The sequence below is a fragment of the Electrophorus electricus genome, chromosome 7, assembly GCF_041902795.1.
Source record: "Electrophorus electricus isolate QZ-2024a chromosome 7, ASM4190279v1, whole genome shotgun sequence".
In the NCBI taxonomy this organism is placed as follows: Eukaryota; Metazoa; Chordata; class Actinopteri; order Gymnotiformes; family Gymnotidae; genus Electrophorus; species Electrophorus electricus.
In genome coordinates this window covers 33,085,001-33,099,183 of record NC_137503.1, presented here as the reverse complement: position 1 = coordinate 33,099,183, position 14,183 = coordinate 33,085,001, and the positions used below count along the sequence as shown (strand labels likewise).

Genomic DNA, 14,183 nt, shown 5'->3' with positions numbered 1-14,183 from the left:
GGAGCCCATGACACAGCAGGTGACCAAAGACACCCCAAGAGACATGGAGAAAACAAACACAGACGGTGCAGACTGCTGGTGGGCAATCACAGAACACTGAAATAGAACCGGAAGGACTTTTCTGTGTGTGTGTGTGTGTGTGTGTGTGTGTGCGCGCGCGTTGGGGGACGTCATGTTTCTGAGAATACTAATATCTTGTCCTGATGACCTTAACATGGGCACACATGGGATAAGTGCCAGCATGTACCCAGTAAAACTTCAGTATAACCCTCCCAGAACACGGAGAGATCACTGGAGCCTCTTACGGAGAGCTTTCACACACACAGACACACACAGACACACACACAGACACACACACACACGCACGCACACACGCACACACAGACACACAGACACACAGACACACACAGACACACACACACAGACACACACACACACACACAGACACACACACAGACACACACACAGACACACACACACACACACACACACACACACACACAGACACACACACAGACACACACACACACACACACACACACACACACACACACACACAGACACACACAGACACACACAGACACACACAGACACACACACACACACACACAGACACACACACACAGACACACACACACGCGCACTCCTCCAGTCTATGATGCGTCATCACTGCTGTGTCCTCATAGATAATAAGACTCATATCCCACATCTGGTGTTTCCACGTGCCTTCATGCAGGATTTAACAAGCAGGGTCATGAGAGTGTTTCAGGAATTCCCACACTGATATACGCTGAGGGCTGGACATCGGCAGTGAACGTACATTTATTTGTCTTTCCTTATAAATGTTATAAATGTCTTTGCCCACTGATCCTTACGAGTTATTCTAAACCAACCAGCAAATTCATTAATTGAATTTATCGTAATACGGATAATAAATAAATGGCTTTTGCTTATGAGAAATAGAACTACATAAGTAACAATACTGGCGCCGTCATGTTTTTAATCGTGTTCATAATCCTAACAAAACTACGATCATATACATAATCCTCACAACAAGGACTTAAAAAGACAGCAGGGCAAAGACGTGGAGGCAGACTCTCCCAAACCATCACCTCCCACCCCCCAGTCTCTCCCCAGTCCCTCCCAGTCTCTCCCCAGTCCCTCCCAGTCTCTCCCCAGTCTCTCCCCAGTCCCTCCCAGTCTCTCCCCAGTCCCTCCCAGTCTCTCCCCAGTCTCTCCCCAGTCTCTCCCCAGTCCCTCCCAGTCTCTCCCCAGTCCCTCCCAGTCTCTCCCCAGTCCCTCCCCAGTCCCTACCAGTCTCTCCCCAGTCCCTCCCCAGTCCCTACCAGTCTCTCCCCAGTCCCTCCCAGTCTCTCCCCAGTCTCTCCCCAGTCTACCCCAGTCTCTCCCCAGTCTACCCCAGTCTCTCCCCAGTCCCTCCCAGTCTCTCCTCAGTCCCTCCCAGTCTCTGCCCAGTCTACCCCAGTCTCTCCCCAGTCTCTCCCAGTCTCTCCCAGTCTCTCCCCAGTCCCTCCCAGTCTCTCCCCAGTCTACCCCAGTCTCTCCCCAGTCTCTCCCCAGTCTACCCCAGTCCCTCCCAGTCTCTCCCCAGTCTCTCCCCAGTCTCCCCAGTCCCGCCCAGTCTTTCCCCAGTCTCTCCCCAGGTCTCCCCAGTCCCTCCCAGTCCCCCCAGTCTCTCACCACGCTCTCCAGTGTCCTTGGTTACAGTATTTAGTCACCCAGGCGAGTGTTCGTCCCTGAGCGCTGACATAAACGTGCTTTCATTCAGAGCTCAGGGGAATGTGCAGGCTAAGGACTCCTACAACAAATACACAACACCTTACACAGATACACAACACCTTACACAACACGTTACACAGATACACAACACGATACACAACACCTTACACAGATACACAACACGTTACATAGATACACAACACCTTACACAGATACACAACATGATACACAACACCTTACACAGATACACAACACGTTACAGATACACAACACCTTACACAGATACACAACACGATACACAACACCTTACACAGATACACAACACGATACACAACACCTTACACAGATACACAACACGTTACATAGATACACAACACCTTACACAGATACACAACACATTACACAAATACACAACACGTTACACAAATACACAACACGTTACATAGATACACAAGTGTGCTTACAGATAAGGTGTGTGTGCACATATGAGTGCTTAAAGCTGAGGTGTGTGTGTATATATTTGTGCATATATGTGTATGTGTGTGTTTTCAGCTGAGGTGTGTATATATGTGTGCTAACAGCTGAGGTGTGTGCACATATGTGTGTATATGTGTACATATGTTTGTGTGTGTACATGTGTGTCTATATATGTTTATATGTGTGTGTGTGTACACGTGTGTGTTTACAACTGAAGTGTGTACACATATGCGTGCTTACAGCTGCGGTGTCTGTGTATACGCGTGCTTACAGCTGAGGGGTGTGTGTGTGTGTGTGTGTGTGTGTGTAGAGGACCCAATCACTGAAGTGATTGTGTGTCTTAGATGAACATTTTCTGTTCTGCCATGGAAATAGTTTTGAAAGAAGAGCAGTTAGAGAGTGGATGATACAGTGGTAGATAGAGGGGTAGATAGTGGCTGATATAGGGGTAGATAGAGGCTGATACAGTGGTAGATAGAGGGGTAGATAGTGGCTGATATAGGGGTAGATAGAGGCTGATACAGTGGTAGATAGAGGGGTAGATAGTGGCTGATACAGGGGTAGATAGAGGGGTAGATAGTGGCTGATACAGGGGTAGATAGAGGGGTAGATAGTGGCTGATATAGGGGTAGATAGAGGGGTAGATAGAGGCTGATACAGTGGTAGATAGAGGGGTAGATAGAGGCTGATACAGGGGTAGATAGAGGCTGATACAGTGGTAGATAGAGGGGTAGATAGAGGCTGATACAGGGGTAGATAGAGGGGTAGATAGAGGCTGATACAGTGGTAGATAGAGGGGTAGATAGAGGCTGATACAGGGGTAGATAGAGGCTGATACAGTGGTAGATAGAGGGGTAGATAGAGGCTGATACAGGGGTAGATAGAGGGGTAGATAGAGGCTGATACAGTGGTAGATAGAGGGGTAGATAGTGGCTGATACAGGGGTAGATAGAGGCTGATACAGTGGTAGATAGAGGGGTAGATAGTGGAAGGATAATCCAGTGTGTCACAGCAGTGTCTGTTCAAACCTTCACTCGGTAGGAGGGCTTGATTTGAATATTTCTTACTACTGTCTTGTAAAGATCACTTTTTGATTATGCAAATGTATATTGCATATCAATCTAATTCAAAAGGTGAATACACACACACACACACACACCCACACACACACACCCACACACTCACTCACACACTCACTCACACACACACATACACACACATACACACACATACACACACACGTTGAAGTTGGAGGTAATCTTACAGAAGAAACAAGCATCTCTCCTGTCATCTTGTCAGAATTCTGTTTGCAAAAATACCACTTTGCTGTTACATTGCTACAAGTTGCAGTATGCCTCAAAATATATTAGAATACAGCGGTCAACCCTTAATGTGACATGGTTCAAATTTGGTCAGTGTTCCTTTGATTCGAGACAGGAGGGTGTATTTTGCAGGTATTGGGGCTCAGCAGGTTATTCTGCCACCTTCTGTGATATTAGTACTGCAAAAACCACATCGTAATTATGATCAACAAACAATATACTGCCAAGCCTCAGTGTGCATGCAGGGTCTGCTTGTCTCGTTGGTTTTCTACATGTGCAGCAAGACACCTCTCTGGTCTCTGGCCACAGCCGAGCGCCTTGTGGTACCTCTTTTTCAGGGGTCTTAGTGAGGACCGGTCACAAACTCATCCTGAAAGACACTGAAAGATACGGTCACTGGCAAGAAATCAAAATGGATAGAAAAAAAACAAAACAGCAAGTGTCACTCTTTGATCAAACTCTTTATTTTTGTTTTAAGACATGGGTGTGTCATTTACATAATAAATCCTTTAACAGCCTTGCATTTCCAGTTCCTTTCAGGTTTAAAAATATATATATATGTTCTTCAGATTTGTTTTATGTGCAGTTGCATCTCACACAGATAAAACAGTATTTATTTTACTTTGAGGAGCTGTTTTCCATGTTCCAGTTTGAAAGATTATGCACGCACATGCACGTCTCCGGAGACTCCAGAGTTGTGCATGAGGGGTTAGATCAGGAACAGCACGCGTTCACGTCGACCCACGATTGAGGCCTCAGCCCTGGTATGGGAAGATTTCAATGCTCACACTCTCTTTCCGCTGTGCTCACACTCACACAGACCCCCACACCCACACACCTATGCAAACGTTGCTAGCAGTCACTTCCCGAGCAGGACGTGTGATGGGGGTGAGGGTGTGTGTGTGTGTGGGGGGGGGGTTTGCTTTTTCCATGCCACACAATGGAAGGGCTGGAAGTTCAGGGTGGCGTGGGAGCCCTCCCAGTGGCAAAGCTGGTGCAGTGCTGGCATCTCAAATGCCAAGGGGCATGTCTGCCTGGCAAACATGATTTCTGCATAGATAATCTCCTCGTCTACCATCGCAGTGATCACACTCCTGTAGTGTGTGTAGCGCCAAGACGCACATTTGTAAGTTGAAAGTACCTTAGTCGCACTAAAGGAAACACGTGACTGTTGAGAAGGTGATGACGAAACACAAAGAAAATCCACACGTTAAAAAACTAAACAAACAAACAAAATAAAAAGTAAATAAAATGGGTCACAACGTCACCTGGGAAAAAGTGCCCTGATAATCGACCCTCTCATGTCTAAACCCCACGGGAGGAGGCCCAGGCAGGTGCAGTGCAGACCTGGCGCACTTGACAGCCCTGACAGACTGACAGGACTGAGTACTGACGGGACTGAGTCCTCAACCCTGACGGGACTGACAGCCTGACACTGTTGGGACCACAGGCTCTTCCACAGCTCTTAAGTAACATTTCATCTACTCATTATTCTCATTATTCTACCAGTTCTAACAGAAGATGGAACTCCTCACAGGAGAACGTCCACTGGGATGCTAGTTTTGATATCACTCTGTGTTTTGTGCTTTGAGCCTTTGGGAAACCAAACTCTACAGATCTCTAAACTGTACCACAGAGCTGAGCTTGAGCTGGTAGTGTCTTAGTGGCTTATCATGTTCAAAAACACACACACACACACACACACACACACACACACACACACACAAGCGCGCACACAAGCGCGCACACAAGCGCGCACACACACACACACACACACACTCAAACACACACGCGCATGCATGCACACGCACACGCGCGCACACACACAAACGTTGCTGCTATCTCGACACAGCCATACTACTGATGCTAAACTAAGCTATACTAATGCTGAACTAGGATCAGTCCACACCCCTAACCTTACAGACACAGAAAAACTGATCTCAGATCAGCCTTCAAAAGGTACCTTCTGATGCTAAGAAAACAAAAACAGAGGCCACTTTTACATCAGTGAAATGCTTGAGGAGACAGCCAGAAGGTCTATGCTCCAGAAGGTCTACGCTCCAGAAGGTCCATGCTACAGAAGGTCTAATGATTAAAGGAAGACTGGGCCTCTCATATAAACCCAGGAGTAAAGCAGGACATTCTCGTTAACTAATTTACCAAGGCGACCAGAGCATCCTCATTAACCTGGTTAAAACCACCAGGGTGCGGTGACATAACATGTGATCGCTAAGCAAACTGCTTTTAGCCAGTTCACAAAGCATCCAAGAGCTGCTAGTGATCCCTTTGACATACAGCAGTGTACAAGAACGGTGTTACGTAAAAGGAAAGAACGCAACATGAGAACGGAATGCCTCAGCCTCGAGTCCAGGCCTCACATCACTGTAAAGTACCAGCACCGGCCCGGGATAAACGTCGTTCTGCTAACCCCAGATCAGTCTGCTCCACTAACGTCTGCATCTGGCTGACCGTCCAACGCTATTAGCTACAGAGTGCTATATGCTGGTGTTAGCCAAGAAGAAACTCAAATCAGCACACGAAGACCTGACTGGCCCTGCTGGAGAAACCCAGGCTGACCACAGGTGCTGGTCACTTTACCTTGGCTGGATCCTTCAGGATAACTGAATGTATTGCACCAACCACACACGCACCCACATATATATATATATATACATACACACGCACTCTCTCTCTCTCTTAGTGTGTCTCAGGTCAAAGCATAAGGCTTACCACTTCCAGTACAATGAGACATATGAACCAGAATGAACCTGTCTAAACCAGATTGTAGTGTGGCATTGATGGCATCCAATCGTTGGAACTGAACAGGGTTGTATTTCACAAAGCAAGAATTCTCTGTTAGCCAGAAAACTCGAGATAAACTCTTAAGACATGGTGAACACTCCTTGTGTATAATCTTTACTTTTGGTTTAGGATTAGACCACACGATGAAATATTTTAGAATATTTTTCTTTTGGAAACAATGAGAGATCCCTCAAACATGGACAAATCCCTCAGACCGACTGTCCTCAGCTGTTCTACACACGGCACTTGCCCTGAAACACCAGTGAGCTTTCACAAGGTGACCTTGAAAAGAACAACAAAGCTACATAACCTCCAGAACCAAGGGCTGACGTTTATACCTGGAGGCCAAATACAGCATTTTCATCAGCACCTAACCCACACCACAGGACAGCGAGTTGGAAATATTAAACATCATTTCAATATGCACGATTTTCCCTCAAAGCGGCCCAAATGGAATGTGAGGATTAAGGAACAATGAAGACTTGGATTATACACATCCCACACAGGATAATATGGGAATATTGTTAAAGATAACCCCGAAATCAGGATACTGGACAAGTTGACTGGAGGGAGGGTGACTCCCCTTCCAGATCGGCCCCATTCCTGTATCGTGGGCCGAGCTTAGCGTATCCCACGCTGACTAAATCCTCCTTTGTGAAATACGATCTGAGGTCTGGACAACTGGACATATATAAATTACGCAAACATATAAATGAAAGCACCCTGTTCTCACACACACACACACACACACACACACACACACACACACACACACACACACACACACACACACACACACACACACACACACACACACACACACACACACGTAACTCCAGTGAGAACCCTAAATTGGAACCAGAGTTCAGGTATGCAAGATATGGCCTCTCCCTGGTTTGGGTTACTCAAACTCAAAGAGAGAGCCAGTTGCCAGGCAACAGGGGGGGGAGTCGAGGGCCAAGCTTCTAAAGTGGCATTTTAACCCTTTTAAACATACACTTTCGCTAAAAACTGTGGTTGTTTTGAAGCTTTTTGTAGTGTTTGCTGCTATCTATGTTAGTTTATAAAGTGCCTTCTGTATGCAGGCGACTGACTGAAGGTCAGTTTTCAAAGAGAATTGTTCAGGGACAACAAAAAAGGGAAAGGTCGCACTGGGAAAGGTCGCACTGGGAAAGGTCGCACTGGGAAAGGTCGTACTGGGAAAGGTCGTACTGGGAAAGGTCGCACTGGGAAAGGTAGCACTGGGAAAGGTAGCACTGGGAAAGGTAGCACTGGGAAAGGTCGTACTGGGAAAGGTAGCACTGGGAAAGGTAGCACTGGGAAAGGTCGCACTGGGAAAGGTCGCACTGGGAAAGGTAGCACTGGGAAAGGTAGCACTGGGAAAGGTAGCACTGGGAAAGGTAGCACTGGGAAAGGTAGCACTGGGAAAGGTAGCACTGGGAAAGGTCGCACTGGGAAAGGTCGCACTGGGAAAGGTAGCACTGGGAAAGGTCGCACTGGGAAAGGTAGCACTGGGAAAGGTCGCACTGGGAAAGGTAGCACTGGGAAAGGTAGCACTGGGAAAGGTCGCACTGGGAAAGGTAGCACTGGGAAAGGTAGCACTGGGAAAGGTAGCACTGGGAAAGGTCGCACTGGGAAAGGTCGCACTGGGAAAGGTAGCACTGGGAAAGGTCGCACTGGGAAAGGTCGCACTGGGAAAGGTAGCACTGGGAAAGGTCGCACTGGGAAAGGTCGCACTGGGAAAGGTCGCACTGGGAAAGGTCGCACTGGGAAAGGTCGCACTGGGAAAGGTAGTACTGGGAAAGGTAGCACTGGGAAAGGTAGCACTGGGAAAGGTAGCACTGGGAAAGGTCGCACTGGGAAAGGTCGCACTGGGAAAGGTAGCACTGGGAAAGGTAGCACTGGCAAGTGTGAGGTTCAGGTGCAATTGGCACAGATCTCAGTAATGGGTCCTGAGTGTGCGAGGGCTGAGGGGAGGTGCTTCATGTGCTGTGGAGTTTATAGTCAGTGATTCAACCACACCGCTTTCCTCGACGCACACCGTCTCTTACTCTCTCTTTCCATCTCCATCTCGTTCTGTCTTTCCTGTTTCTCTCACTGTCTGGACTGATAGAACAAGATGTATCCTGACTCAGAGTTCTTAGAAATATCAGATGTCAACCCATAAAACTCTTCTAGTGCCTGGGCATCGATTTTCTGAGAGAAACAGAAAGAAAGAAGGAAAGCAATAAATGAATTGCAGACAGATCACTCAGCAAGTTCAATGAAAGCACAAATTTGTTTTTGTAAACATGCGGTAAGCCAAGCTGCCCTCCCCAATACCTCGACGATGTCATCATCAAACAGCAGCCAGAAGCCGTGACTCTTCACTATAGTTATGTAGTGTCCTCTGTTTGGTCCACTGCAACAGGAAACAGACAGCTTGCAGTCAAACGTGTGTTGTGTGTGTACATTTTTGTCTGTACCTCAGGGCATGTCTTGGTGCAATTACACACACACATAAGTTGTTTGTTCAAAACAAGAGGAATATCAACCAAAAGTGTTTGTGTTGTTAGTGTGTCACTGTCTGTCAGAGCTGGTGTATAAACTGGGAGTGGCCCAGTGTGTCTGGTGGGAGTGGCCGGTGAGAGTGGCCCGTGGGAGTGGCCGCACCTGCCACAGTGCACCACCACGGCAACCAGGTCGTACATGCGGTCCAGGTTGACGGCGTCTCCGGAGGTGTTGAAGAGGCGGAGCTCGAGGGGGAAGACGACACGGTAGCTGAGCTTTGTGTAGCGCTGCAGCTGCTCCATGTACTTAAAGCGCTTGAGGTGAAGGGCCAGGATCATAGGTAACTTCTTGACCCGCATCCTACACACACACACACACACACACGCACAGACATGCACACACACGCAGACATACAGATACACGCACGCACACACGCACGCACGCACGCACGCAGACATAGATACACGCACGCACACACGTACGCAGACACACATACACAGACAGGCACATGCACACACACACACGCACACACACACGCACACAGACACACATGCATGCACATGCACACACACACACACACACACACAAACACATATGCATGTACACACACAAAATTTACATTCACACAGTCTATATAATAGAGGTATGTAAAATATTTAAATGCATGGAAAGTTCTCCTCACTGATCACATCCACAGCCCTGTACAGACGCAGGTTCACACACTCTAGAATAAAGACGCGTGTTTGGGACTCACGAACCGTTTCTGGGCCTCCTGTTTACTGCAGCAGCTCTCACAGTAGTATTTGTATTCGCTGCACAGCGTCTCTGTGTCGCTGAAGTCCCTGTTCACGCGCACACACACACGCACACACACACACGCGCGCACACATCCGCGCGCGCGCACACGCACACACACGCTCGCACACGCGCACGCACACACACGCGCACACACACACACACACGCACGCACGCACACACGTACGCACACACGCACGCACACGCGCACACGCACGCACACACACGCACGCACGCGCACACACACACGCATGCACACACACGCATGCACACACACACACACGCACACACGCGCACACACACACGCGTATGTCTCACGGCTGATACAGAATGTGTCATTAACATGGGTGTGTGAGGTTTGTGTCTGCATTTGTTTATGAGTGATTTATGAGTGATTTATGAGTGATTATGAGTGATTATGAGTTTGTGTGTGTGTGTGCGCATGTGTGTGTACCTGAGGCAGTGCGTTATTGAAGTGTTTTGCTCGACATCCACAGACAAATCCAGGAAGTCCTCATCTTTGCTACTGACCTGCAATAAGCAGTGCAGGAAGCTCTGGTGAGTATGTTTGTGTGTGTGTGTGACTGCATATGTTTCCATTCACAAAGCAAAGATGTTCTAGTGCTCCAATTTCCTGTAATTATAATCAACATAATTCCTGCAGAACACAAACGATCTCAGAACTGGCACAGAGAGTAAAAGGAATAAAAGCTGAACACCATCTGTAGCTAAAAACAATCAGTAAGGTTGAAAAATCAGGATAAATCATGCCAGGAACAGAGCAGTCACACACACACACACACACACACACACACACACACACACACACACACACACACACACAGCTGATGCTCTGGGTCACTGGGAGTACCCCACCCACACACACACCCCTACAGCTCTTCTCTCTCTACTCCACAGTCCATCATATTACCTCAGAGGTCATGTCAGGGCAGAACGAACAGAGAGGCTCTTAGAGTGAAATGCGGAGAAACGCTGTTAACTTTCACTTATCCGCAGGCAGTGGGGAGGGGGTTCTGAGCTCAGGGGGCTCCACGTGACTGGGAGTCTGGGAGCAGGCCAGGCTGAACCCCACCGACCCAGAGTGTCATGGGGGTTGGAGGGACGAGGCGCTGGCGGCCACGTTCAGACTGACCCCGGCGACCTCCAGCCGACATCGGCGCAAAGCTAGAACCAGAACACGGGCTCAGCAGCCGAGGCGATTATTAGATCAGTAAGTTTGTCTCGCTGTGGGCTGGAGGGAAGGTCGCCGAAGGTGAGGCTCAGGTGGAAGAAAATGACTGGAGATGTCTCAGAATTAACATATTTAAAATAAACTTAAAATGTAAAATGTAAAATTTTGTCGCATGCCGTCGGCCACTCAGGAAGCGGCTCTCACCGTCTCACAGTTGAGGCAGCGCGTCTCATTGGTCAGCGTGCCCTGGAAGATGTCATGCACCCAGGTGGGCTCCGCCTTGTTCTCGGGCTGAGTGACGTCAGAGGAGGCGGAGCCCCTGTCGCTCTTCGGGCGCCCGTTCTGCTTCCCCTGCTTCTTCTCCTCCTGCAGGATGTCAGCTACTGTGTTCAGCAGGTAGTTCAGGAACTCGTGGGCATCCTGCTGCATATAGTTGTCAAACAGGTCTGTGGGAGCAGGCAGAGAGCGCAGCCCAGCATTACCGGGAGGCAACTACCAACGCTTCCAACAGGTTCGCCGTGCCCCAGAATTAAATCAGAACAGGAAAATGGATGCAGGACTTTCTACTGAAGTTTGGGTCATGGCACGACGTGTCTCGGGAACACGCAGGCACAGGGCCGACGGGCACCTTGCAAAAACAGCCAGATTAAAACAGGAACAGATTATCTGAAGATTTGGCAGTTTGTAGACTACAGAACAGTATGAAAGTGTGGATTAACCTACCACACGCGAATGTACATCAGAGGACTGAAGCTGCTCACCTAACACACACACACACACACACACACACACGGCAATGTGAGCTCTGTGAGTAGTATGTGTGTTTTCATGTAGTCCACTGACTGATTCCTCTCTGACAGAGGCCTGTATTGTTCATTCATTGAGAGAGTAAAACATGAACAAGTCTCCTTTCATACCACACACACACACACACAAACACACAAACACACAAACACACACAAATCCCTTACACCTGTCTCTCATTCCACAGATACACCATATTACACTGGGACTTACCAATGGTAATGGAGGGGTCAGCTGTGAATTCACTGACCGTTATAGGAAAATTACAAACCTAACATACATAAAAATTTTGTACACTTTGTACAAAACTGTTTTGCAGGACAAAAGAAAATAAGAGAGGTGTGACTTGTTTATCAATTTGGAACAGACCAATCACTGGCCATGTCACGGACTATCCAGCAGGTCACATGTGCGGTGACCAGCGGTCAAGACCGGCTGAGCTGTTTCACGCATTGCGGGTGTGGAGGGAAAACTGCTGAGTCACCGTTGTGTTTGCACTGTGTACAGAGTGACCAAACGGCCCCTGTCGTACTGGTAGCTTGGTGGCTTCTGTAGTCACCTGCTGTTTGCGTGTTCTGGCCCTGACTTCATCCTGGCGAGGGGTGTGGCGTGGGCGGGCGCCGCCTGCTCACCGTTCTCCTTGCGCAGGCGGGAGATGAACCTCTTGGGTGGGATCACCCCCACTTTCTTCTTCTGCGTGGCGATGCTGTGGAAGAGGTCAGCCAGGCACACCAGCAGGCTCTCCTTCTTCTTCTGCTGGGACTTGTAGGCCAGCACGCTCTCCCGGAACGGACGGCAGAAATAGAGCGCCTGCAGAACCGAGTTACAGTAGCACGTGTTCCCAAACTGTGGAGAGAGGCAGAGAGAGAGAGAAATATCCTCTTTCTCAGTCATGCATTTTCAGAGAAAAGAACCAAATATGTAATGTAATCAGAGCAGAGACAAGAAGGAGACTAGAGGAGCGTCTGACACGATCGTCCGTTCAACGACGAGCGCTGAAGTGCGGTGTGTGCTGGAATATTGCTTCTGCCATTCCCGCGAGACATCATGATCCAGTTCACATTAGGCTGGGTGATGGCGCACACTTGCTGTAGCACAGATCTCCCAATACAGCACGTCCCGCGTCAGCACGTCTCGTTGGATTATCCTCTGGTTGGTTAAGGTAGGCTCTGAGTTCACTTATTTTTACCTTAGATTCTGTGAAATTCAAGGCTTATTGTCTGAACCTAGTTGTTAGTTGGTAATTAGCTGTAATTACTACAGGTGTAGTTTTCCCTGGCCTTGGGTGTGAATTGAGGGGTGGCTCAGCACTTACTGAACTTATTGAGTTCAATTAGGACGACTCTGCTACAGACATATATTTCTGTAGCGGTAATCAACATCTGGGAAGCTCTCAATCAGTTCTACATCTACATCTCAACTACTGGACTTCACAATCTCATCTAAGTATCTTCTCAGATCATCTCAATCTTTACATTTTACATTTACATTTACGGCATTTAGCAGACGCTCTTATCCAGAGCGACTTACAAAAGTGGAAACAAGGTGAGGGGGAGTTCAACATCTTTCATCTCATACATCCACAAATCAAGCGTCTGAAACGTGTCTCTCAATTCCTGTCCACATATCCCACAGATCTCCTCATAGACGTCGCAATCTCAGCAACCTCACTGACTCCCAACGTTCGGCAGAGCAGGAGAGCTCTGGCACTGCCAGTCTGCGGTCCAGAAGGCTGACTTCATCTCAGCATTAGCATCCCTCCACTTCCTGCACTTCCTGGCTCTGACAGAAACATGGATCACCCCTGAGAACTCGGCGACTCCGGCTGCCCTGTCCTCTGCCTTTCCATCCACACATTCTCCGAGGCGTCTCGGCAGGGGTGGTGGCACAGGTTTACTAATGTCTTCTGAGTGGCGTTTCACTCCACTTTCCTTCTCTACTCTTTCCATCTCCTCTTTTGAATGTCATGCCATTACAGTGTCTTTCCCCAACAAACTTCTTATCAATGTCATCTACCACCCTCCAGGTTCCCTAGATCACTTCATTGATGAGGTAGACATCCTCCTGAGTCAATTCCCCATTGAAGGAAATCCACTCATTCTCCTTGGTGACTTCAACCTTCCATCAGACAAGCTGCAATCTCAAACCTCACCCTCAACCACTCTCCTCCGACTCACAAAGCGGCCAATGTTCTGGACCTGATCTTCACCTGTACCACCACAACATCGGACATCACAGTCACCCCCCTCCACCTCTCTGACCATCACTTTCTATCCTTCTCTCTCTCCTTCCCTCTCTTTCCATCCAGTCCTCTCCAACATGTTCCTCCTCCTTCCGTCGCAATCTGCACTCCATAACTCCCTCTTCCCTTACTTCTACTATTTTGTCCACTATTTTCGTCCATCTTCTCTCTCTTTGGCTACAGTTACAAATTCATCTTAATTTCTACACTCTCCTCATCAATGAATCTTCTGTGCCCTCTCTCCTCTAGACCTGCTAAGTCCTCTCCACCTGCCCCCTGGCTAACAGAAACACTCTGCTGCCACAGGAGAGAACTAAGG

General features: G+C 48.4%; 1 protein-coding gene across 8 annotated transcripts in view; it reads right to left on the bottom strand.

The window, feature by feature from the left end:
• Positions 1 to 1,693: 1,693 nt before the first annotated feature.
• Positions 1,694 to 14,183, bottom strand: part of usp46 (ubiquitin specific peptidase 46) — a 22,621-nt gene continuing 10,131 nt past the window's right edge. For 2 of the 8 annotated variants that reach the window (XM_081717419.1, XM_081717413.1), the window contains 7 exons: positions 12,255 to 12,468; positions 11,023 to 11,264; positions 10,081 to 10,157; positions 9,590 to 9,673; positions 8,994 to 9,191; positions 8,664 to 8,742; positions 3,982 to 8,537 (listed from right to left, as the gene is read on the bottom strand). In XM_081717419.1, the coding sequence (XP_081573545.1) occupies positions 8,436 to 8,537; positions 8,664 to 8,742; positions 8,994 to 9,191; positions 9,590 to 9,673; positions 10,081 to 10,157; positions 11,023 to 11,264; positions 12,255 to 12,468 (996 nt within the window). In that variant the 3' untranslated portion in view covers positions 3,982 to 8,435. Of the gene's footprint in view, positions 3,920 to 3,981; positions 8,538 to 8,663; positions 8,743 to 8,993; positions 9,192 to 9,589; positions 9,674 to 10,080; positions 10,158 to 11,022; positions 11,265 to 11,541; positions 11,580 to 12,181; positions 12,469 to 14,183 lie in introns of those variants that run through there. The other 6 variants (XM_081717412.1, XM_081717415.1, XM_081717416.1 and 3 more) reach the window with 6 other exon arrangements.